Source organism: Pan troglodytes, chromosome 5 (genome assembly GCF_028858775.2).
Source record: "Pan troglodytes isolate AG18354 chromosome 5, NHGRI_mPanTro3-v2.0_pri, whole genome shotgun sequence".
NCBI lineage: Eukaryota > Metazoa > Chordata > Mammalia > Primates > Hominidae > Pan > Pan troglodytes.
In genome coordinates this window covers 178,061,312-178,085,058 of record NC_072403.2, presented here as the reverse complement: position 1 = coordinate 178,085,058, position 23,747 = coordinate 178,061,312, and the positions used below count along the sequence as shown (strand labels likewise).

General features: G+C 43.9%; 1 protein-coding gene across 1 annotated transcript; it reads right to left on the bottom strand.

Moving 5' to 3' along the window:
- Nucleotides 1-1,568: 1,568 nt before the first annotated feature.
- Nucleotides 1,569-3,078, bottom strand: LOC735389 (putative uncharacterized protein FLJ36797). The gene has a single exon (XM_001134827.5). The coding sequence runs from the start codon at nt 3,074-3,076 to the stop codon at nt 2,372-2,374; it is 705 nt and encodes a 234-aa protein (XP_001134827.3). The 5' UTR covers nt 3,077-3,078; the 3' UTR covers nt 1,569-2,371.
- Nucleotides 3,079-23,747: the final 20,669 nt, after the last annotated feature.

Genomic DNA, 23,747 nt, shown 5'->3' with positions numbered 1-23,747 from the left:
ATTGAAACAGGATGGATGGGAAGAAGCAGGCGGCTTTGAGAACACAGGTAAGCCTGAAGGTCCCCTTTACCTCCTTGGTGGCCAAGGGCTAGGTTGGCATGCCCCTTGGTGCCCATGGGAGGCTTAAGGCAGAAAAGAAAAGAAGACTAACGGAGAGAAAAGAAAGAAATAGGGGAAGGCAAAGAAAGGATTGAAGAAGAAAGTGAGGAAGGTAGAGAGATTGCATTTCTCAGGAATCACCAGAGGTGTGACAGTGGTCTTGGGCAGATACACACACACACACACAAGCGCACACACACACACAAGCGCACACACACACATTTAATGTGAGAGATCACTATGACAGAGAAATGGCCTTTGCCAACCTCCAAGCTCACTTTCTTCTATGTTCTAAGAGATGAATCAGGAACTCCTGAATGTGTGGTGACAGGTAAAGAAAGTTTGATGAGGTTATGTAGTTTTTATGCAATTATAAGCAAAGGCAAAATTCCTGCCATTAGGAAGCTGACATTTTACTGGGGAAATAGACTAAACGAGGTAGATAAGTCAACCACAAGCAATGCATGGAGGAAGTAAAGCAAAGAAAGGCGGGAATAAGTGCTGGGAGAGGTGGTGTAGCAGTGTGTGGTGGGGTGGACTCTGGAGGCTTCTTGAAGAGGTGCAAGATGAAAAAATGTGAAAGAGGAAGAGAATGTGCCCTGCAGATATTCAGGACATTGGGCAGAGGAGTTCCTGGAGAGGAATCAGCAGCTGCAAAGTCTCTGAGTTGGGAGGGTGCCTGGTGGGTTCTAGGAAGGCCCATGTGGCTGAGAATAGAGTGAAGGAGGCGTGGGCAGAGTGACAGCTGAGGGAGGTGGCAACAGCTATAACCCAGACATGATGGGTGTGGGCTTTCCATTCACCAAGGTGGAAAAACTGTGGGAAGAGCAGGTTTGTGATGGGGGTAAAACCAACAGCTCAGTAACAGCCATGTTAGGTTTCAGATACCTTCTAGATGCCCCAGTGGAGCTGGTAGCTAGATACATGAATGTAGAGTTTAGGGGAGGGGTCTGGGCTAAACATATAAGTGCAAGCGTCATTAGTATTCAGATTTAAACCCATGAGGCTGAGCGAGATCACCAAGGGAGCAGGGAGTGATGGAAAATAAAAGGTCCACAGATGAGCCTTGGGACACTGCAACATGAAGACAGTGGGGAGATGAGGAGTTCAGCAAATGTGACTAAGGGGGAATGTCCAGAAAGGTGGGACACAAATCAGCAGAGTGGAGATCTGGAAAGCTGAGTCAAGGTTGTATTCTAAGGAGGCAGGAATGAAGAATTCTGTCCACTGCCATGGGTAAGTCATCTAAGATGTCTAAGAATGGACTCTTGGATAGAGTTTTGGGTTGAATGGTGACCTCAGTAAAAGTGAGATATTGCAGGACAGCAGAAGTAGAACTCTTAAGAAAGTGTTTTGGAACGATTCAAGACCCAGAGAGAGGAGAGAGACCAGAGCCACCATCTAGACAGCTGCATTCTTTTGTAAAGGGAAACAGAGAACCTGGGTAGAGATGGAGGGAGAAGGTGGAGAGTCAAGAAAGTTCTTATTTATTTTTCCCTGGAGAAATGACATTATGTGTGTGCATAATGGGAAGGACCCAGGAGACGATTTAGGGGGGAGTGCCAACGCAGTTGTGCAGGCTTCCCTCTCATGGTACAAGGGGTTGGGATCTAGTGACCCAGTGGCCTTTTCTGGGGCATGAGCACTAGGGGAGAAAGGTAAGACAGTGGCATCTTCTTGCAACCTTCTCGGACACGTTGAACCACCAGGGACTCTGCGCAGGTGTCACCACACTCCCAGACGTCTGTTGTCACCTGGCGCGAAGCCCGGGTCTTGGGGTAGCAAACTTCCTTAGGTTCACTTCAGCGACATCTGTGCCGTCTGTCCATGGAGCTTTTGGGGGCATTTATGAAGCTGCGCCCTGTGCCTGGCGCCTCAGAACGCAGTCCTTTCAGTGCCTCCCACCCAGGGTCGGGAACGGGCCTCACCATCCGGCTGCTCCTGCAGCAACTCTTTCTGGCGAGTGCAAGCCCACGGATTCCCCGCGAGCCGGGTGCGGATGGGGGAGCCGGGTGCGGATGGGGAATCCGCGCAGCAGTCGCCTGCAAGCACCCTCCCGCCGTGCCCTCCTTCCCTGCGCAGTGCATCCCTGGGTGCTCAGGAAGGGAGAGCGCACGGTCCTGGGCCGCCAGCGGTATTCAGGGGGAGGCGACAGGCTTGGCTTCAGCCACAGCGTTGCGCCACTTGGGCGCTCCCCTCTCTGTTGCTACCGTCCGTGCTGGTCTCGGTCCCCATCTGGACTCTTCATGGTGCGGAGACTGAGCGCAGTTCCCTACGTTTTGCGTCCCAACTTCTCCGGGGCAGAAAAGACCCCTGGTGTGTGTTGGGGAGAAGGGGGAGAGCAGGCCTTTGGCCTCTTAAGGGTCTTTTGGGGTCCCCCCACACTGCGCCTAGGCGAGGGCGCCTGTCCCCAAGCGGGAGGAGCGCCCCTAGCGCCGGCGACATCTCTGCGGACCTGGTGGTCCCAGCGCGCGGGCATCCATCCATTCATTGCGACTCCCGGCGCGGCGGCCCTAGGACTCCAACAGAAATGTATGAATGGGAAGAGGAAAGAGAACCAATGTCTGTTTGCACTCCCTGCTTCCCCGCACCCCAGCCTCCCTCCAGGCAGAGCGAGCCCGACACGTAGTGACAAGGGGCGGGGGTCGGGTTGGGGGGACTGCGGGGGCGTGCAAGACTGGGAGAGAGTCTGGCTGGAGACTGCACTATTTATATACTCCGGTGCTCCAGGACAAAGAGGGCAGATCCGAGTCATCCCCCTCCCCCAGCCCCAGCACCTCCCCGGGCCCCTCCTCTGGTGGCTTTGATTTCGTGACCACCCCCCGGGGGGGCGGGCTGGCAGGTGCGGGGGTGGGAGCCGTCTCCGCGGGAGCAGCCTTGCCAAAGGTCCGGCTGCTGACGTCCGAGCGCCCGCTCCTGTCAATGAACGGCAGCGGCAGCCTGGGGACTGTTCTGGCAACGAGGCTACAGACGTCATCGCCTCCTGTTGGACGCGGGGGGGTGTCCGAGCAGCATCTCCGGCTTAAAGGGAAACTCTCTAAGTTCCGGGCAGCCGGGAGAGTCGTTCCTGAGAGCACATGCACCCCCAAATGTCAAGTGCACTCGGACACACACACACACACGCACGCACACACAAGCACTCATGTTCTAGAGAGAGAGGTCTGAGTCCGAAGTTGCTGCTGCTGGGAGCTTGAGCTGAGATGGACTGGTCTTCATGGGCGCCCAAGGCGCTGGGTGCAGCTTTCCCCGAGACCCCCAGATGGAAAGGAGGGAAGGAGGAACCCCACACACTCGCCTTTTGCGAGAAGATCGGCGCGCACCCCAGAGTGCCCCAAGCCTTTGGAATCTGCCTGCTGAGCGGAGCGCGCGAGCGTGGTGGACAGGTCCCGAACTTGGCCAGCGGGCTTTCTTGGCAACTTGCTTTGCGCAGTTCTCCATGGAACCCTGGACCCACTGTGCTCCCGGCGCCTTGCCTTTTTTTTTCTTTTTCTTTCTCTCACTGTCTCTTTTTAAATTTATGAACTCGAAATGAAGCGGAAAGCAGATATGCGCGTCAGCATACTTTGGCGGGTAAGTTGACAGTTCTTTTACCTATTATTTAACCCTTGAGAGTCCAGAAAAACTTAGACCCAATCTTTGTGTGTGTGTGCGTGTACTTAAAAAAACTTCCTGTCCTTTCCCTCCACCCTTTTTGGCAATAAGAAAACGTATGCGCGTGTGTGGTGTGTTGTGTTTGTGGACGTGACTGTTTGGGGGAAAGGGTGATGAGTGGACTCGAGAAAGAAGAAAAGGGAGTTTATAAAGCCGAAGACTCAAGGGTTTGCAGAGGAGGGGAGAGAGACTGCAGCCCGCCCCAGCGCCAACTGACAGCCTCGGGGCTAACGCTTGATCCGAGGAGTTTGAGAGCTCCAAGTTCCCAGCGAGGGCTGCGCGCCAGCTGCAAACCGCAGCGGCTGCCGCGCCAGACCCGCAGGTGCCTCCCGAGGCGGCCCGGAGAAGGGATGGTGTGTGCACCGCAACTTCCTTCCTCCCGAGCCAGCCGCCCTTCTCCAGTTCTCAGTGGGGACAGGACCCCCTGCTCTTTTGATCCTCGCCTCTGCCGCCACTCTCTTCTCTCCCCCCACCTCCCCTAGTCTCTTCTGCAAAAGATCCTGTGATGTCATAGGGGAGGAGGGGGTCCGGAGTCCCCAGCACCTGAAAGCATCACTAGATTGCATTTTGCAGCATTTTATTTTCTTCATGCCACCCAATTTTCCTTGCAACCCATTGAAATCGCATCCTCACCAAACACTGCAAACACTGTCCCGCCCCCTCCCCCCAAGCCAAGCCAAGCCCAACCATAAGACACCACTCCTTCATAGCTAGACAGGGCCAGGAGTCCTCATAGCACCCCACCCCATCGCCCCCCCAAATGGGGAAGAAATCCGCTGAGGCACCCAAGGAGCCTCTCCTTTCTGGTTTGATCTCTCCTCCCCTCTCGGCTCACCCTTCTAGTTGAAGGAAAAGGAGGAAGGAGGAAGGAGAGAGAGACTGAGAGAGGGAGAGGGAGAGGCAGAGAGAGAGAGAGAGAGACAGAGAGAGAGAGGCGCAACACCAGCAAACAGTCTCCTAGACGTAGGGCTACACTGATGGACCGGATTGTAGGATTTCTGCACTGAGTCCCTGCCCCTCTGCCTTTCCTGCCACCCCAAGTCCCTTCCCCTCCTGAAGAAGCAATCTCTTCCATCTCCCTCTCTGGTCTCTTCTCCCCACCCCTTTCCTCTGCACCTAACCCCCTCCCCTCCATCTAACCCCACCTTCACTCTCCTCTCCGAGGGGGGAGGGCCAGGGGGTGGGGAAAGAAAACCCCCAAATCCCCAGCCCTGGGCAGAGATGTCGAAGAAACGCAAAGCCCTCGAGGGTGGAGGAGGTGGCGGAGAACCCCAGCTCCCAGAGGAGGAACCCACTGCCTGGTTTGGGGACAGCAGCGAGGAGCAAGGTAGGGGGCGGGGAGGGGGAGGAGAAAAAGGAACAGGAGCACATGCAGGAAGACGTTTGGGAGTTGAGATCCCTCCGCAGGAATGCCCTCGCCACGCTTCATCAGAGCTCCCTATAGCAAGACAACTTGAGTAGACTTTTCCCCCACAGATGGGATTTTACGTGTTTCTTCAGGATACGGGGAGTGGGGTGGGAGTGAGCTGATTAGATAATGCTGGAGACCCAGATCTGCGTGGACTTGAAGCTGTGTGGGGAAGAAGGGAGGGTGGGGTGGGAAGGGAAGAGGCCAAGAGGTATTGACTGGGGACAGCTGACTGTTTTCCCTCATGCCTGCCTGGCTGTCATGTGCATTGGTGTGGACACACCGTACTGGGGATGGAGAGCCTACATGAATGCCTGTGTGCAGGACACCTGTGTCCAGAGGGCAGGGGTGCCGGTGAGATCCCCCTCGGGCTCGTTGCTGATGAGGGACAGCAGGGAGGGACGTTTACTTCTTCCATGCTTCTCCAGTCCAGGGATGCTTAGGGCTGCGTCATGTGAAATCTTCATCCTCTGCACAGGCAGGGCCCTGTGCCTCCTCCTGAAGTTGGAGGTGAGGTTTTTGAAGCAAATGGGGTGATGTGCTGTGATTTCAAGGAGAGACGTGGTGGTGAAAGCAGTTGGGTACTTCTTTGCCTAGAATAACACCAATGAAAAACTGAAGATGGAAAATTTCCTATGGAAACACAAGTGATACTTGGATATCTGATTTCCACATAAAAGAAACCCAGGCAGACACCTTTTATTTCCCTTAAAGCTTTCTGGATTTGGTTGAAAGTAGGCCCCAATGAACTAGTCAGGCTTTTTCTGGGCTGCAGTTAAAATGCAAAGGAAAAATGAACCAGATGGAGATGTTTTGTTGTTGGCTAAGCTGTGGAAAATTAGGTGAACAGGCATGTTGGGGGAGAATCTGAGTCTGGATAGGTAGGCAGCTAGGTAGAGGGGTTGTTTGTGTGACCGATTCCTTCCTGCAGCCCAGCTCTGTGGCCTCGGCTGTGGCAGGGGCCGAGCTGGGCAGAGTATCCAGAGAGACTGGCTTGGGCTCCTGTCTCCAAAATGGAGGCAATGGCTCTTCTCCTTTGACGTCACAAGAAACACCAAGTCACAGAAGTCCTTCCAGCCAGAAAACATGAGCCTTTGTGTGCACTGGGAACCTTCGGCATGTCTTGCCTCCGTTTCCAAACAAAGGTCGGGTTCCGGCCATGCCCGGAAAGTGCATTTTGGTTACACTGGAAGGAGTTGAGAAGAATCCCACCGCTTACCTCAAAAGGGGTATTTCAGTAACTGCAGGCTTTGACTTTCTCTGCTCAGTTATGATTTTAGAGCAAAGCTAGGGCATTTCTTAAGTTACCTTTACTGAAAAAAAATGGCATTTGGTAAGAAATTCAAGCACTGCAGGTGACTTTATTTGTATGGTTGTATTTTTCCATCTTTGGGGGAAATAATTCAATATCACCATGAGTGTCTGGCAAATTCATCAGCTCCATACGCAGCATTTGGTTTTGACCTCGGGTCGCTCTGTAAAGGTACATAGGCTTTTCTTTTGGTTAAGAGCAGACGAAGTCTATGGGAACTGAAACCATTATTATGGTAAATAACAACCTTAATATTTTTAATGCTATTTTAATAATTAATAAATGTATGACTGCCAGCTATGAAAAGAAATAAGAATTGTATTTCAGCAAACATTTTTCATCTCTTTGGTGGAAATATTTGGTATTAGGATTTTTAAAAATCTAAGCAATGGAAGTCTGTACTACCAGTAGCAAGTAATTCCCACATTCCCCAGGTAATAAGAGTCTACAGAGGATATTTTGCAAGTCAGAATAGTCAACAGTAAGTACCTATATCCATAGTACTCAGAGATTATCATAATTTCAAAATGATTTGTTGTACAGTTGTTTTTTTAGCATAAAAATGTCTAAAGATTTTATTATATCCTTTGTATTTGGCAACTAAAAATGCTACTTGGTAATTGTCTGAGAATATGTAACTGTAGAAACCATTGAAGGGTGAACACTCCACTACCATGGAGTTGGGAATGTATTTCTTTGGGAAATGGAAACCACGGCCCATGCCTGCAGTGGCGGGAGCACATCTGTGCATTTCTGGTGGCTGTCTGTGGTATATGGCTATATGAATACACGGCTGTGCACGCTTTCACAATGGGAAACCGGGAGGCCAGGTAGCTGGCAGTGTTTGAGTGACAGCTGTTCATGACACATAACCCCTTACCCATGATTAAGAAACTGCATTTCTCTGCCTCTCAAACTCAGTGCTGTTGTTTTTTACCCCTTTGGGCCTCTAAGCCAAATGTGACTGTACACACACTGTAAAACAGAGAAAAGTATATATGTTGGTGTTGCTGACCTGGATGGGGAACATCAGAGGGGTCATCTTTTAAGTTCCAACAACTTGGAAGGTTTATGTGTTTGCTCATTTCAACCATTGAGAGTATATTATAGCATGTATGAAATGAAGGCAACTGGAAATTAACTTTCAGTGGTAGTCAATGATTTTAAGATGGCATGTTGGCAGGCTGGTTTGACTTGAAGTTTTAAATAGCTGATAGGCATATAGGCTGCCTAGAGAGGAGTGTGGTGGGAACTTTGAACATGAGAACTAAAGCCCTTCTGTCCTGTTCACCTCCTTCCCTACCACCAATCCATGCCAGAGTGCTCATGGTCTCTGGCCACAACTGCTAAGTGCTCATTTCAGGTCCTGTGCTGATACTTCCTGGCTATGGTGCTGTGTGGCCCCTCTATTGTTAATAGATTCTCATTAGAAGATTCCTTATACTGATGAACGTAGGATAGTAAATGGGTCATTGTGTACACACTCAGATGGTTTTGGTTTCCTCCCTGACTTAATAGATCCAGCCTGCTTAATTTAACTAGGCAAAAGGAAAGATGAAGTACATTATCCTAGCTTAGACTGAATGTTTCCTTGGATGTCCATTGAAGTTATTTGACACATGTACTCGTGTGTGTGTGTGTGTGTGTGTGTGTGTGTGTGTCTGTAAAATTGTGATTAGGATACATTCCTCTTGTGGGCAGCAGCTGGCTCCGTGTCCAACATGTGTGCGGTCTATACTGATGGAAGATATTAGCATAAAATGTTAAACTTATAAACATTTTTCCTTTGTAACTTAAAGAAAATTGGTGTGCAAATGGACCATGCCAATGACAATTTTTGTTTTGTTTTGTTTTGTTTCTTCTTTTCTTAATTGCTTTGAACTTGGACATAAGATTGCGTTACAATGTTTGGTTGATTATAACTGAATGGACATGTGGAAAGCTGTATGGGAGGACTCTTTGATGAAAACCCCGAATAGTTGTATTTATTGATCTTATAACTAATAAGAAAGTACTTCAAAATTTTTTTCATTCTCTTCACATTCTTTTTATATTAGTCTTTTTTCAAAGAATTAGTATTTACTTAAAGAGTTTGGTTTAATCACAAGATATCTTATTAGTTACTATACACTGAAGAAGTAATACTGACTGTATTTTTCCAGTTACACTGTAGTTAGAAACCTGTTCTCTTAGTACCTGTAGCTTCTCTGAAATCCATCTCTATTCTCCCCTCTCCCCAATGTCACCCTAAATGGACTATCTTGCTTTGTCTTCTAGTTTTAACCTCCATGTCTTTCAAGATGGTTTTAGGTTAGGAAATTACGTAAGTGGTATATTATTACATTAAATTAATCTCATGAGTGTTTTAAAAGTAAGTAGTTTCTGTTTGGGATGAAATTGGTTAAGATCCTCCCCAGCTCAGTTTTCTGGGTGCTTGCCTTGGTAGTGCTTAAAACCACCCAAAGGGGAGACTCTGGGACTGAATGAATCTAGGGGACATTTGGGCATGACCGACTCACGCGTTCCTTGAATTTCTTGAGCCATCGTGAAATATGGGTAGCTATTATGTGGTCAGATGAAACAGTGACTGAGTGAACATATGGTTTTCAATAACCACATACCTCTACCTCTCTGACATTACAATAACACCAAGATTTTGTAACTTTCCTGCATTAATAATGGGTAGTTAGCATTGGGAGAGCCTGAAACTGGGTATGGGAAATAGCATCAATTTTATGTCTCTAAAACTAGTTAAAAGTGAATGTGTATGTTGTTAACTGACCTACATCTGCCTAACCCCCACCATCAGCTGGATTGATCTTTCCAACAGATTAATGTTTCTAATAGAATTGCTCAGATCGCCTATCTCTAAAATAGCTTACAAAAATATCTCTCAAAGGTTGATTTACATCATTGATATTAAAAAATGGGCATGACCCTCAGAAGAGGAAATCAATGTTAAAGACAAACAAACAGTCATACAAGCATGCATTTTTACAGAAGTTTGATGGCAAAGGCGGTTATCGTTTAGACATTTTTTAAAGTTCTTGTGTTAGTCTCTTTGGCTTCAAACCAGAAAGGCCATTACCATCCAGTGGGCCAAAGAAGGTGAAGGAGGGGTCTTTGAGGAGAAAAGGAGCTCAAGAATGAAGCCTGCAGAATGGAATAGAGGCCTCAGTCCTCACTCATCTTTGGACCTGCCCCTGCCTTTTTGATTCAAGTGGGAAAGAAAATGACCGACATCTGAAAGACAAAGTCACCCCATGTGCCTCTCTCCTCCCCTCAGGTTGAATTAGATGGCCTTAGTGGTCCAATTTCTGTGACTTTGATGATGACTTTGGGAAGAAATGAACATAAACCATAACTGGACTTCAATCTAAATGATAACTGACAAAGGAACCAAAGGAGGGGTAATTATTCATCTGAAAGTGTGGGGAGAGGAAGTTACCTAAAAACTGGATTATTTGAGAAGCCACTAACTGGGAGGATACTCTCTTTTTAGAACTGCAGAAGCTCTGAGCATCACAGTTCAATAATGTAGAGCACCTTTTGATCTAGAGTACAGCAGGGACTCTTCTTTATGTTGTAAATGGCCTATATTTACCTACATTTATATGTCTGTTTGCCAACTCTTGCTCCCCAACAAACATGCACCTGACCCTCCCCTCCAGGGGAAAACAGAATTGCAAATAAACAGAGGTGAAAGTTATGTAACAATGCCACCTCCTGTCACTTCTATGGCTAGCTTAAATAATACAGATGGAACAAATGTTTCTCAGGCAAGCAGAAATTATCTTCACCTGTTAGCAGGAGGAGCACTTTTAATAAAAAGAACTGCCCAACCGTGACATGAAATTCTTAAGAGCTCTTTGACTTTCCCTTTCCTTCCTTGATGAATACAAGGTAGCAATCACGATGACCAATATCTTGATATTATATATTGCATGTATCATATAGATACATGCAAGTATATTATACACACATGGCAACAATAGTCAATGGTCATGAGAAGATGTACAGTAAGTCCTCCTCCAACCCCAAATGTCACCTACGTGACCCTGGTTCTTATGAAGCCAACCAGAAATTTCCTGAGCACATGCAGGGTGATATACGTAACATCCCTTTCATATACAGACACAAGTATCCTGTTAAACTGTTCCCCTTATACTTTGCTTTATCCACTTACCTGTGTCCTGGAAATGTATCAGCATATATAAAACTACCTTCATTGCCTGTATAATATTCCGTGGTACAATGTGCCGTGATTGATTTAACTAAACCCTATTGAATGACATTCAAAATACTAGTCTCTTGTTTTATAAATAAATAAAGCTTTCATAAGCAACCACACAGTACTTTCTCAACACATGTATACATGTATATGTTGGTAAATTCCTAGATATGGAAGTTGAGTCAAAGAAATGATAACTATTTGAACTCTACCGAAGGCTATTTGTCCATACCTGCTGTAATTTTCTTATGCAGTTTGATCTGTCATGAGTACAGACACTACATTTTGAAAATCCCAAGTTGGGATATTTGGCAAGTATAAGCATATTCCTCAAAAGAGTGGGATACAGTATTTGAAATGTTGAAAGTCCCAGCTGTAGGGTGATTACACCTATGATGGATTTTAGGATTCATAAGACAACTTTTTTTCTTCTCCTGCTCTCTGCTTAAGGTGGATGTTGGGATGGGCGGTGTTGCATTACATCTATCTCAGTAACAATACATAGGCGCAGGTTTGTGATTTTGCTGTAGAATAAACATTGAGGAATTTAAGTAGTGACAGAGAATGAATTGTGTTATTTTAAAATGTGTATTATTTTAAAATAGGACATGAATGTTCTTTCTGAGGAGATTTGTGAGAATTGTAATTGGTATATGTATTACTCTTGAGTTCTCATAACCACAATGGTAACTCTGAGTGTCGTGACTTTCGCACATTTTATATATTTCGAGATTCCTCAATTTGTCAGTCAGAATGTTGGCTCTCAAAGAGTGGGAGTGGTGGTGTCTTAACTGTGACATTTCCACCGTGTGGGAGTTGATAACCCCTGCCTTGTACCCTGTTTTGTCCCTGCTCCTACCAGTGTACCTGGCACCTAATGGGCATGTGAGCATTTCTTGTTGAGTGACATTATGAATGTTTTTGTAAGTGAGGCAACTTGAATTAACAAGTATCTTATTTAATAGAAACTATAATATTTCTACTTGTAAATGACTATAGAAAGAAGAAATATTTATATTCAGTTGTGAAAGTTTTTTATTCATGAAATAAAATCTGCTATGAGATTAAACATGCCGCAGCAGCACATATTTGTAAAAGCATTTTTCTTCAGGACATAATTTTAAGGTGCTAATGCCTGGTATGAATGGGTGAGAGAGAAGCAGAAACATGTTCCCCTTCCCCTTCTGCTTCATACCTGGGCCAGCTGGGGAGAAAGCCCACGTACTCCTTCCCTTGGTGCTAATGGGGAGTTCAGCCCACACAAGTCTTGGCCAATGAACAAGAACCCTTACCCAGCTCCAGCTCCCAACCACAGCAGGCCCCAAGCCTGTATCCCTGCTTTCAAGCCATTTTCAGACACACTCGGAGCTAGCCCTCCTCTGCGTAGAAAGCCTCACTCTGAGTAATAAACCGGTTTATGTCCCCTTGGTGCGTGTGTCATCAGAGTTGACATCGGAATGAAATTTTGGGTGGGAGATCCATCTCACTCTCATGGAATACCCATCACAAACATGTTGTTACATTTTCTTTTTCTCCTCCTCCACCTCCTCCTCCTTTTCTTATTCTTCTCTGGCACACATAATTATTATTATTATTGGCTGAAGTACTTCAGAGTTATTTATAAACATTTTGATAATCTAAATACTTTAGATTTATTTTCTAAGGGCAAGATATTCCTGTACATGACCACAATTCAACACCTATTCTAAGAATGCTTAACACTGATATAACGTTATTATCTAGTGGGAGCACATATTCAAATGTCCCCAGTAATAGCCTAGCTGGTTTCTCAATCCAGGATCCAATCGGGAATCACACATATGTTGAGTCGTCATTTTTTTAATCTAAAAAAACTCCAGGACATTGACATTTTTGAAGCATCTAGGCCACTTATCTTTCAGAAATCCCAAATTTGGATTCATATGATGCTTCTTAGTGATTAGACTCAAGTTAAATATTTTGGACAAAGATACCACATAGGTGGCATTGTGCCATTCTCGATGCATCCCATTGGAAAGCACCTGATGTCAGCAGGTCCTGTCGTGGTGACATTAAGTTTGATCGCTTGGTTAAGAAAATTTCTGCTAGACTTCTCTACTGTAAAGAGAAGTAGTAATAAACTCTGATTATTCTTCCCTTATGCCATGGCAAAATGTCTGCCTAAAGGTGCAAAATGTTGACAACTAAAATCCTTAATTTAATATCATTCATAATTATATAAATTTGGATTTTATTTACATGCCAACATTTTTCTTTTTCATTGAGGTGTGATGATTTTAGAAAGGGCCCTTTCTGAGCTAAACAGCTTAGGTGAATTTTACGGGAAAAGCTCAGTGGATTTTAACATAAATAAACACCAAGATGTAAGCCATTCCCAGCATTCCAGAAGGCTTCCTGTGCCCCTTGCCTCATCAGGTCCCTTCCCACAGGTAACCATTGTTCACCCTTCTGACCTCTGTCATCAATTCATTTGCCTGCTCTGGGACTCTTCTGTAGGAATGGAAAAGCACATCTTCGTTACCTGGGTTCTTTTCTTCAAACTTCAATCTGTGGGATTCAGCTTCATTGTTGCAGTAGCTTGCTCTTTTTAAGTGCTAAGTAATATTCTGTTTTATCACTATTCCACAATTTACTTGTTTTTTCTACTATTGGTGGACATTTGAGTAGTTTCAACTTTGGGGCTACTCCAAATAAAACTGCTATGCAACATTTTTGTACATGCCTTTAGTGGACATAGACCCTCGTTTATCGGAGGCACAAATCCTACAGACCACTTTTTATTTTAATAATTTGTTTAATGTTCTTTGTTAGTCATTGGAACTCATCAGTGAAGGTGTTTGATTTTCTATAAATATGTCTGAATATCACAAACCTTATATTCATAAAAAATCCAGATGCCTTCATGGGAACACTTAAAATTCAGATATAGAATCTTGACAAATGAACTAGATTTTACCCATAATAGAAGTCTGTGCTTAATTTTGACTCACAAATATAATTATCCCTCTCTACCATGGATGTTGAATTTGGTGCTTGTTCATTTAAGTGGTGTATTGTGCTTGCTTTGAGGACGCTGAAGGAGACGGTATTAAGAAGAAAGATGGACCATCACCAAGTTATACCGTCCTGAGGTACAGTTTGCTGGTAGTGTGGGTTTCTTTACTTCTGTTTGACAAAAGCTTACCAGATTGAGAAATCTCTGCCTAGGAAAGTCCGTAAGTTCAGCTCAAGAAGGGAAGGAATCTGCTATCTTTCCCAAACTGCTTTTTGTGCTATTGTGATTTTGATTTCCAACCTTCTTTATTTTTCTGCATCAATGTGGCATAATGACATCCACTTGCTTGTCTTATTTGGGGCTGGCCTGGACTAACTGTGAAGTAGAAAGGGACAAGTGTAACTTTATGTCACCCTCTTGCCACAGAATGATAAATCTCATCTTAAAGTAACAGGTTCTGTAACAAGATAGAGAACTTTCAGTTATCTTCACATTTGGCTCTAGCCTATCTCTCACCAAGGGAACTATCTGTTTGGGACAATGCTTCGATGTGTGCTGACAGCAGAGGGTGCGATTCCAAGGCTTCCGGTGCACAGGGTTTGATTGCTCCAGGAGAGCGTGTGGGGAAGCTGGGGACAGGAGGATGGCATGGCGCACAGCCCGAGGAGGGCCCTGCTGCAGGGTGGCTGGTGGGGACTGCAGAGCCCAGGAACAGCTGTCAGTTATTGTGAGCTGGTGTGGTGTGTGGTGGAAGACGTGACTCTCTGTGTGAGTCTAGTGCTCTGTCAAGTTTACCAAATTCTTGAGTGATTCAGAGAGGCTTTGTAAATGAAAAACCCGTGAAGGGTCTGAGTTTCACATATGGGCTTTGGTGGCATAAACCAGAGTGAGTGAGTGTGAAGTGGTAGCCAGAGTCAGGCGAGTCCAGGAAGACTCAGGTTCTAGAATATTCTTTGAAACATTGGCAAAGGCTCTGGTGTCTCCAGGTAGGAATATGTTGCGATTCAAGGCAAATCACCCTACCCCAAGGGTTAGCAAACTCTTGGCTTTGAGCTATATTGAAGCCATTTTCTTCTTAACTTGAAGTGAATTGGAACATTTTGATTGTAGTCACAGCCTAGTCTCCTGTTTTCAGTGTAGCATCACCTGTGGCTTGAGATTTAGGTAAAGATTACAAAGATGGTGAGAGGCCTGGTTTTACTCAGGGCCCAACAGATTTTAGTGATTCAGCCTAAAATCACTGGGGCTGAGTCAACATCAGCTGTTATCTTACACGATAATAATAATAATTAACATATCCACATAACAGTAACTTAAAAGGAGTCTTTTTTAGCTTCATTATGAATGTCAAAATGTATATGGAGAAGATAAATTTGTCATGGCATACAAGAAAAATCTATACCTAACTGACAACATGCTAATTTTATCCATACCCCTCTATGCTCAATAGCAGGTTCTTTATTTGCCTACTTTCTCCCATTTTTGTTGTTCAGTCTCTGATTCTAAGATTTGTAAGATCATCATTATTTGATTGTCTAAAATACAATGCAAAAGAATTACAACATGGAAGTGAAATGTTGTCAATTACAAGATTTCATTAAATCCAAGAGAGGTGCTGGGAACAGCTCTACCCACACGCAATGTCGTTAAAAAACAAGTTAGACTTTGAACTTAAAAAGGAAAATCCATGAGGGTTATCCTGTGTCCCTACAAATATTTCTATTCCATTCTATTCTAGACATCAAAAATGTGCCAAGTATCCACTAAGCTAAGTGCTGGACACATGGTGTCTCAGGAACAGGCATAGCCTTGCTAGTCATAGTGAGGGTGTTTCATTTAACTCATAGAACAAAGTGTCATCTGATAATTTCTTATTTTGCTTACTTTTATTGTCTGCCTCTCCCCATGAAAATATATTCTCATTAAAGTTGGAAACTTCTTTGTGCTTTCTTCCTGTGTACCTCTAGCAGTTGGACTAAAGCCTGGCAAATGTTAAGTGCTCTTAAACTTTTTGTTGAATGAATGTGGGACTGAATGATTGAGTTCCCCTTTAAAAAAAATTTTTAATAGAGATGAGGTCTTGCTATGTCTTGCCCAGCCTGGTCTCGAACTCTTGAGCCCAACTAATCACCCACTTCTGTCTCCCAAAATGGTGGGATTACAGGCATGAGCCACTGCACCTGGAATAAATTGTCTTTTTAATGGAATTTTTCCCTTGAGTTAGGGTGAATCAAAAGCTTTATAGAGAAAGGCTAAGGGAGACTTTTAGAAGAGCTCCCCAGGTAGCCTGAATACCTCCCGGCTCTCAGTCAGTCTCAGTTGCACGTGGCAACACGCAAAGAGAATAAACTTAAGTGAAAGGCGGTTTATCAGCAAGTCCTGGGGAGAGGCCACAGCAGAGGAGTGTACAGAAAGCAGCCACCTCCAGGGTCTGGACCCAGGCTCCTTCTCCTGCCTCCATTGTTCTCTCAGACAATGAGATGAAGGGCAGCTCAAGGTCACACCCTCACAATCCCTGCACAGCCAGGAAAGAGTACCTTGTCCCGGTTAACCCAGCCAAAATATCCCAAAGGCAGACACTCCCATTTCTATAGATAGGGCAGGTGTGTTCCTAGAAGAAAGTTCAAGAGAAAACTGTGCAGAGAGGCACGACAGTCACCCTCTGTTCCTCCTGCCAGATCCCTCTCACTGGGTAAAGGTGGCACCATTGCTGTCCTTTCTGGCTGTAGGGAACTTGCCAATGTTTCTTTTATTGTCTAGTAAAATTTAGTACAAATGTTCTCCTTCAGCAATAGAATCTAGCATACTGTGGTCCCAGAGAAGGTACCAATGAGATGTAAAACAGATGTGCAATGCTCTATCAACTGGTAAAGTCTTAATATCTTATGTCCATCAGGTTCTGCACTCTTTATCATTCAGCAAAATTGATACTTACTTTCAATTATTGCTTATGATATCTTCTCTTCCAGAACTCCCATTCTCCACTATGTCTTTGTGTAGGCCTTAAGCATCCTTGGAGGCCCTTGTGAATTTCTACCTTCTCCAGGAAGTATGGCCATCCCCACAAGGGGCAGACAGGTTCTTTCCTCCAGGACTCCAGGGCTCTGGGTGGCGTGCCAGGCACTTACTATACCCCCTGGTGCATGAGGATTGTTCCAATCATTTTTAGATCCCTCTTTCTCCCATTAGCCTGAAGGATTCTAGAGAAGAGATTTGTTTCATGCACATTCTTGCAGTCTTTGGAGTCACTAGTTGTGTAGAAGGCCCATGACCATTTTCTGATGGAATAGAGACATACATTTGTGAAAGTTGCCACTTGTCAAAAATGTATGGATGAAAGAGGAGGAAAGATGTAAAGAAATAAAACTCTACATATCTGCATTGATAAGAAGCTCTCCTCTAGCTACTAGTGATATCAGTATACAGTATGAGAAGGCAATTTCAAACTTGATATGTTTAGCATTATTTAAAGTGAATTTAATAATTTAATGGACTGATTCAAATGGTACTTTGTAGATGATAGAAAATATAAGGATAAAACTATCTTGCTTCAGACAATGACTGGTGCACAAGGTGGGTAATTTTTATGCAAAATGCTTTAGTTTTGTTAAGAAATTCTGCATGTTATTGAAGAAAGAAATTGCCCAAGTATCAAAGAAGATGAATTGTGATAAAGGAATAAAAAAACTTTACATGCAAAGCTACGTTACTGTATTCATAAATGAACACTGCTGCGGTCCAGCCATTTCACATCTGTCTGGATATTCCTGCGACGTCCTGACCTCACCCCTTGTTTGGGATGGGCCAGTCTGGGGCCCACGCGGCGGTGCTTCTCATCTGTCTGCCTCTTCCCTGGGGCCTCTTCAGCGATCACAGGCATCTTCAGACTGCCAGGAACAACTGAGTCTTTCTTCAGAATTTTTTTTTTCATAAAAAAGATTTTAAGCTTTTGTTAATGTAATACATTCCTTAGTCAATCTCAACTAACTTCAATAAAACTTCCTTTTATCTTTCACTCACAAAACATATGCAGGGATCCTAAGAGACCTCAATTCCATCACTTTTTTATTTTATTTTTATTTTTTTTGAGGCGGAATTTCACTCTTTTCACCCAGGCTGGAGTGCAATGATGCAGTCTTGGCTCACTGCCACCTCCGCCTCCCGGGTTCAAGTGGTTCTCCTGCCTCCCAAGTAGCTGGGATTACAGGCATCTGCCACTATGCCTGGCTAATTTTTACATTTTTATCAGAGACAGGGTTTTGCCATGTTGGCCAGGCTGGTCTCGAACTCCTGACCTCATGTGATCTGCCAGCCTCGGCCTCCTAAAATGCTGGGATTACAGGCATGAACCACTGTGCCCAGCCTCCATCACATTTCGGATTGGGCTCAAGCAGTATTTTTTTGAATTATGGAGAGCAACCTATTTGTGAGCTATGAAATCAATTTATTTTTAGTGAGTCCTAACTATGTTTTTAAGCAACTGAATGGAATGGAAGAGAAGGGGAGGGAGACGGTGAGGGGAAGGGGAGAAGAGAGAAGGAGAGAGGGTGGGAATGGAGGGGAGAAAGGAATGAGCTGGTGTTGTAGAGGGACTTGTGTGTGTGTGTATTTGGTACTCTTGTCAAACACATTTTTTATTGTGAGTGAAAACAGTAATAAAATCCCTGGCCGAGACCATATTTTACAGGTATCTTGGTCACAATAAACAGAGCACCAATGTCAGAATTCTTCTGGCCTCTTGGCGAAAAATAATACATTATTTAATTAATTGAAGCCAGTTGCTTTGGATGAAGGGTTGTCCCTTAAAGGGCTCTCAGCCTCCTTTGTTCACTGAAGGGGCACCCACCCCCATCTCAGCACCCGAGCCTCAGTGCCACTGGAGCCTCCTGTCATCACTGTCCCTGCTGGCTGACAGTGTCTAAAGCTGCTTGGGTGCGCTGTGTCTCCCCAGCTGGATTGAACACATTTTAAGGGTACAACCAACTCTTTGTCTCAGTTATTCTTCGGGGAATAAGTAGAGTAGGTGTTTCACAAATAATTTTTTTTCGTGACAGAGACTGGGACACATCTCAGCCACAGGTCATACCACCTGGCAGGGTAGGGTGAGAGGAGAGGAAGACAAGAGAGCCATACTGGGTGCCGGTGGCCAGCAGAGAGAGTGTGGAGGACCCAGGGGCAGAATCCCCGTCCACCTGCGCAGGTGGCCACCCTGCTGGTACCGCAAGTTCTCACTTCCCAGCAGCTCCATCCCGGCCAGCAGAACAGAATGTTCCCCACCTTCTACCACAGAGTGAAAGGTGCACTCTCCTTTCTAAAATCATTTTTATGCTCTTAAAACTTTTCACACCTAATTCTCAATCCTTATTCCAATGTGCTTGGGGAGTAATTATGTATTTTCTTTAAGTGAGATTCTTTCAGGCTTCCTTTGTTACAGCGTGTACCTTTTCTTTCACCCCCTCACACCCCAGGAGGCTGGACTGCAGCCTCTGTTATTTATGCTGTGATTGCTACTGTGTCAGGTATCACTCCTCATTCTATACTTTAACAGGTTTAAAGTGAAGCCCAAGTCAACGCCATGGGTACATACAGTTCTTTATTTTCCCCTTCAAGAGTGAAATCTGGGTGGCCTAGATTTCACAGGTACAGAGGTAAAAATAATAAAATAAATAAATAAAAGCTCTGTGGCTGCCAAAATGCCAGTTTTCAAAATTAATGCCAAGTTATCTTTGGAAATGTCTGGAACGGTTGTGGTTTGCAGTACCGCTTCCAATCCCAGGCCTGAAGATTTAAACTTTTGCATTCTCTTTTGAAAAATCAGAAGCAATAAATTACTATTGTTTTGCTTCTTCTTTTTCTCCCATCTTCAGTAAAATACATACGTAAAACTTGGTTCTTAATTGGCAAGGCACTTTTGACAGTCTGGGCCTGAGTTTGGACCAAGAGAGAAATGAAAATGAAACGTACAGTCGCACAGTCACATGTTTCCTGTGTGCAAAGACCCAGAAAGTGGCAATGGATGATGGGCACGAGTTTATTTTCCCAGCCCTGAAGGAATTTTCAGTCTTATAGGAAGGTAAGAAGGTGTGGCATGAGCCCTTAAGTGAGGTCATCCAGTGTGTTGCAGAGGTTTCTGGAAGGGAGTGAATCATTTCTCCTAAGCTTGAATGAATTGAATCATGGATGGCCTTGAACTTCCAGCTTGAGGTGCTCACGAGTCAATGAGGGGTCTCCATCATGTTCAATCATGTATTTAACAATCAGAATCCATTTCTGTGCCATTTTAAAAAAATTTAACAGTGATTTCTTTATAGCAATTTCTACTAGGTTCAAAAAGCAAATTGGAAGTTTCCTTTTTTTTTTTTGTTTCCCTCTGTTGCCTAGGCTGGAGTGCAATGGTGCAATCTAGGCTCACTGCAACCTCTGCCTCCCAGGTTCAAGAGATTCTCCTGCCTCAGCCTTCCGAGTAATTGGGATTACAGGTGCCGGCCACCACACCCAGCTAATTTTTGTATTTTTAGTAGAGACGGGGCTTTGCCATGTTGGCCAGGCTGGGTCTCGAATTCCTGATCTCAGTAATCCACCTGCCTTGGCCTCCCAAAGTGCTGGGATTACAGGTGTGAGTCACTGCGCCAGGCTGAAAAATTTTTTTTTCATTATCAGAATAATGGGATCCAATTCATGTTCTGATAATACTTTCTCCAACGCACTGTTTTTGTTGTTGTAATTCTATTGATTTATTCTTAAATAAAAAATAAATGCAATTGGCAAAAATTCAAAAGACAAAAAGATATATAACAAGAAATAAATCTTTTGTTTAATTCGGTAGTGTTTCAAAGTTTTCTTCATATAGATATGGCTTCTTTCCTCTAAGTTTATCTTTAGCTATGTTTACCTTTTTATTGAACTTATAAATGGAGTCATTTCTTCTATTAAATCTTTTAAACAGTTTTTTAATATATGATAACCGTTATGGATATTTTTAAAAACAGATATTTAAATTTTGAAATGATCTCAAACTTATATAAAACCTGCATGTGCAGTAGAAATTTTTTTTTTCTGAACCATTACCCCAAATAATTTAGTGTGCATTTTCTACACACCAAGACATTCTCTTACATTGATCACCTTACAACTACCAAAATCAGGAAAATAATCGTGGTACATCTCTACCATCTAATCTTCAAATCTCATTCAGGTTTTGTCAGTTGTTCTAATAACATCTTTGATAGCAAAAAAGATCTGTTCCAGAACCACACATAGCATTTGTCTCTTTGGTTTCCTTCAGTCTGGAGCAACTTCTCAGTCTTTCGTGGGCTTCCATGACTTGTGTTTTTGAAGATTTTGAGCAAATGATTTTAAAGATTGTCTCTTGGTTTGAGTCTGTTTTGTTATATACTCATGGTTAGATCGAAGTGATGCCTGCTGGGGGAAATATCATAAAAATGATGCTGTGTCCATTTGTCCCATTACTGACGGTGTTTACTTTGACCACTTGGTCACTAGCTTAAGTTAGTGTCTTCCAACAGTCTCCACTGTAAAATTACACTCTTTCCCTTTGTCATTATGAAGGAATTTGGGAGTAGCTACTCTGAAATCATGTAAACATTTTCTTTTTCTCCAAACTTCTTCAATTATTCACTTGCTGATTTACATGAGTATGGACTTATGGTTTCCTATTTTATTCAATGGTTTATAACACATTATTTAATTTACTTTGAAGCTTAAATTGTCCCAGGTTTGGGCAGTCGGAGTTCCTTCAGGGTGGCTTCTGTGTCTTTCGATGTATACATTTCTATCTCGATCTCTCTCTGTTTAGAGATGAGACGTGTACATATACAAATGCATTTATAGCTGTATTTTTTTCTGTATTTAATCTATTAGGTTGGTGCAAAAGTAATTGCGGTTTTGGTCATTAATGGCAAAAACCGCAATTACTTTTGCGCCAGCCTAATATAGTCAAAACCAGGAATTCGTATCAACACCTTCATTTCACCCAGTACCACTGGGCTACTTCTAGTTTCTCCTTGTTAGTGTTTGTACCTCTCTTCTCCTCCATCGCTATAGCTACAGCTGTGTCTTATTTGAACAATTGTCTGGGTGTAGCCAATCTCATAACCGCTGCCACGCCCTCCCCAGTGAGGACACTGTCCCTACCCCCTCCAGGCTGTGACACCTGAGCCACCACCCTCCTCCTCTATCTTTGGCGGAGCTGCTTATCTTGTCAGGGGAAGAGGAAGTTTGAAAGCTAATTTGTACTCCACCACCTTATTGATTTCTGTTACTTACATTTGTTCTTCATATTATTTTCTCAGGTACCTCAGGTAGTTCTTCATAACATGATTTGCAGAAGGGTAATTTTACTTTCCTTTTCCAAACGTTATACCTCATGTCTTTCTCATCTGATGGCATTGTCAAATGCTTCCAGAACGTCATTAAATGAGGACAATGATGAAGACTTTATGGGAATGCTTCTTTTGTTTTTCACTCATCATAGTGCTGGCTTTGGGTAGAGACAGGGAGGTTTCATCAGGGTGATGATTCTTAAGTGCAAACCTGGTACCAACAGAGTGCTGCATTCAACCTTAAGATGGATTCCCATTGACCACAGGGTGCAGGTTCAAGCCCGCAGCGCGGTCAGTGGGGCCCTACAGGCTCTGCCTTCTGCCTTCTCTGTCTTTGCCTCAGGACTTTACTGATCATTTTCCTTTTAATCAAGAGTAGATGTTAGAGATAAAAATTTATCACATGTCTTTTTTGCTCATAGATATAATCTTATGTGTTTTCCTTTTTGATCTGTTAATCATCTTCAAAACATTTTAAAATCCCTGGTTTACAAGGAAGCCCCAGTTAGACACAGCTGAAGTTTTCCATGTCACTTGGTCAGGGTAGGTCACTTAAAGAATCACATGAAATCTCTCTCTGTCTGAGTCATGACGCCTCACATGGTGAACATTTTGGAGCTGCATGTCTGATTTTGTTCCTCCTTGGTCAAAAGAAAATTAGCATGTTGAAAATGTTTGGCCCATTTTCTAGAAATCCATGTAGGTAAGAGACCCCCATTGTGATAGTGGGTGGTAGTGGTGGCTTCATGGTGACATTGTTTTAAAATGGCACTAAGATGAGCTGCTTGTGTTACAGCAAATGTGAGTGACGCCATCCACCACAGTCCGATGGGTTTGATGTCAATACTGTGTAAAATACAATGACCTGCAATGGTTTCATTTAAACCTGACATTTTGCATAGGCATGCTGGTGAATCCTGCACAATACTCCTCGCTAATATCATGCCTCTTGATGAGTCATCTTCTCCTAGTTTCTCCAATACTCTCCTAAGAGCAGGCATCTCTGTCATTCCCTGATGGAGGAGGGGCACTGCCACCGACCAACTCACGTAATACCAACCTTTCTGTGCCACTTCCCTACATATTTTGTATGATGATCAGTGTCTTTCACCCACATTGTCTCCTAACCTTGGACATCTTTCTGTGTGATGCTTCACTGCTCAGCATCGACACCAGAGCTGCTCTGTGTGTGTTTAATATTAACAGAGGTGTGATGTCTTACAGGAAGGTTAGCAGAGTGCAATTTTGGGGAGTGCTATTGTGAAACCCAAGAGGAGGCAGAGTTTGTGGTGAAAACAGCTACCCATCTATTTACACATCAAATGAAACATGGGAATCACTTCTCCTGTGTATAAATTCATGAAAGTTGATTAGAGACTGGGAAAATAGTCATAGAGCAATCACAGGGCTATCTCAAAAGCAAGGTTGAAGCCCATGTCTAAGAATTAAAAGATAGATGTGTATTACCCAAGGAAAATGCCCGAGACACTTCTCTATTTTCTGTCCTGCATCTCTCATGTACATATGCTATTTCTTTATTCAAATCATCTTTTCCTTATGCAGTATTTGTTTTTGAAATGATTTTTGATCATTTAGGAAAAAAACGATAGATACGAATGGTGTTCAAAATTTCTGACAGTTAAACAAATTTTTTTTTGAGACAGAGTTTCCTGCTCCTGTTGCTCAGGCTGGAGTGCAGTGGCACAGTC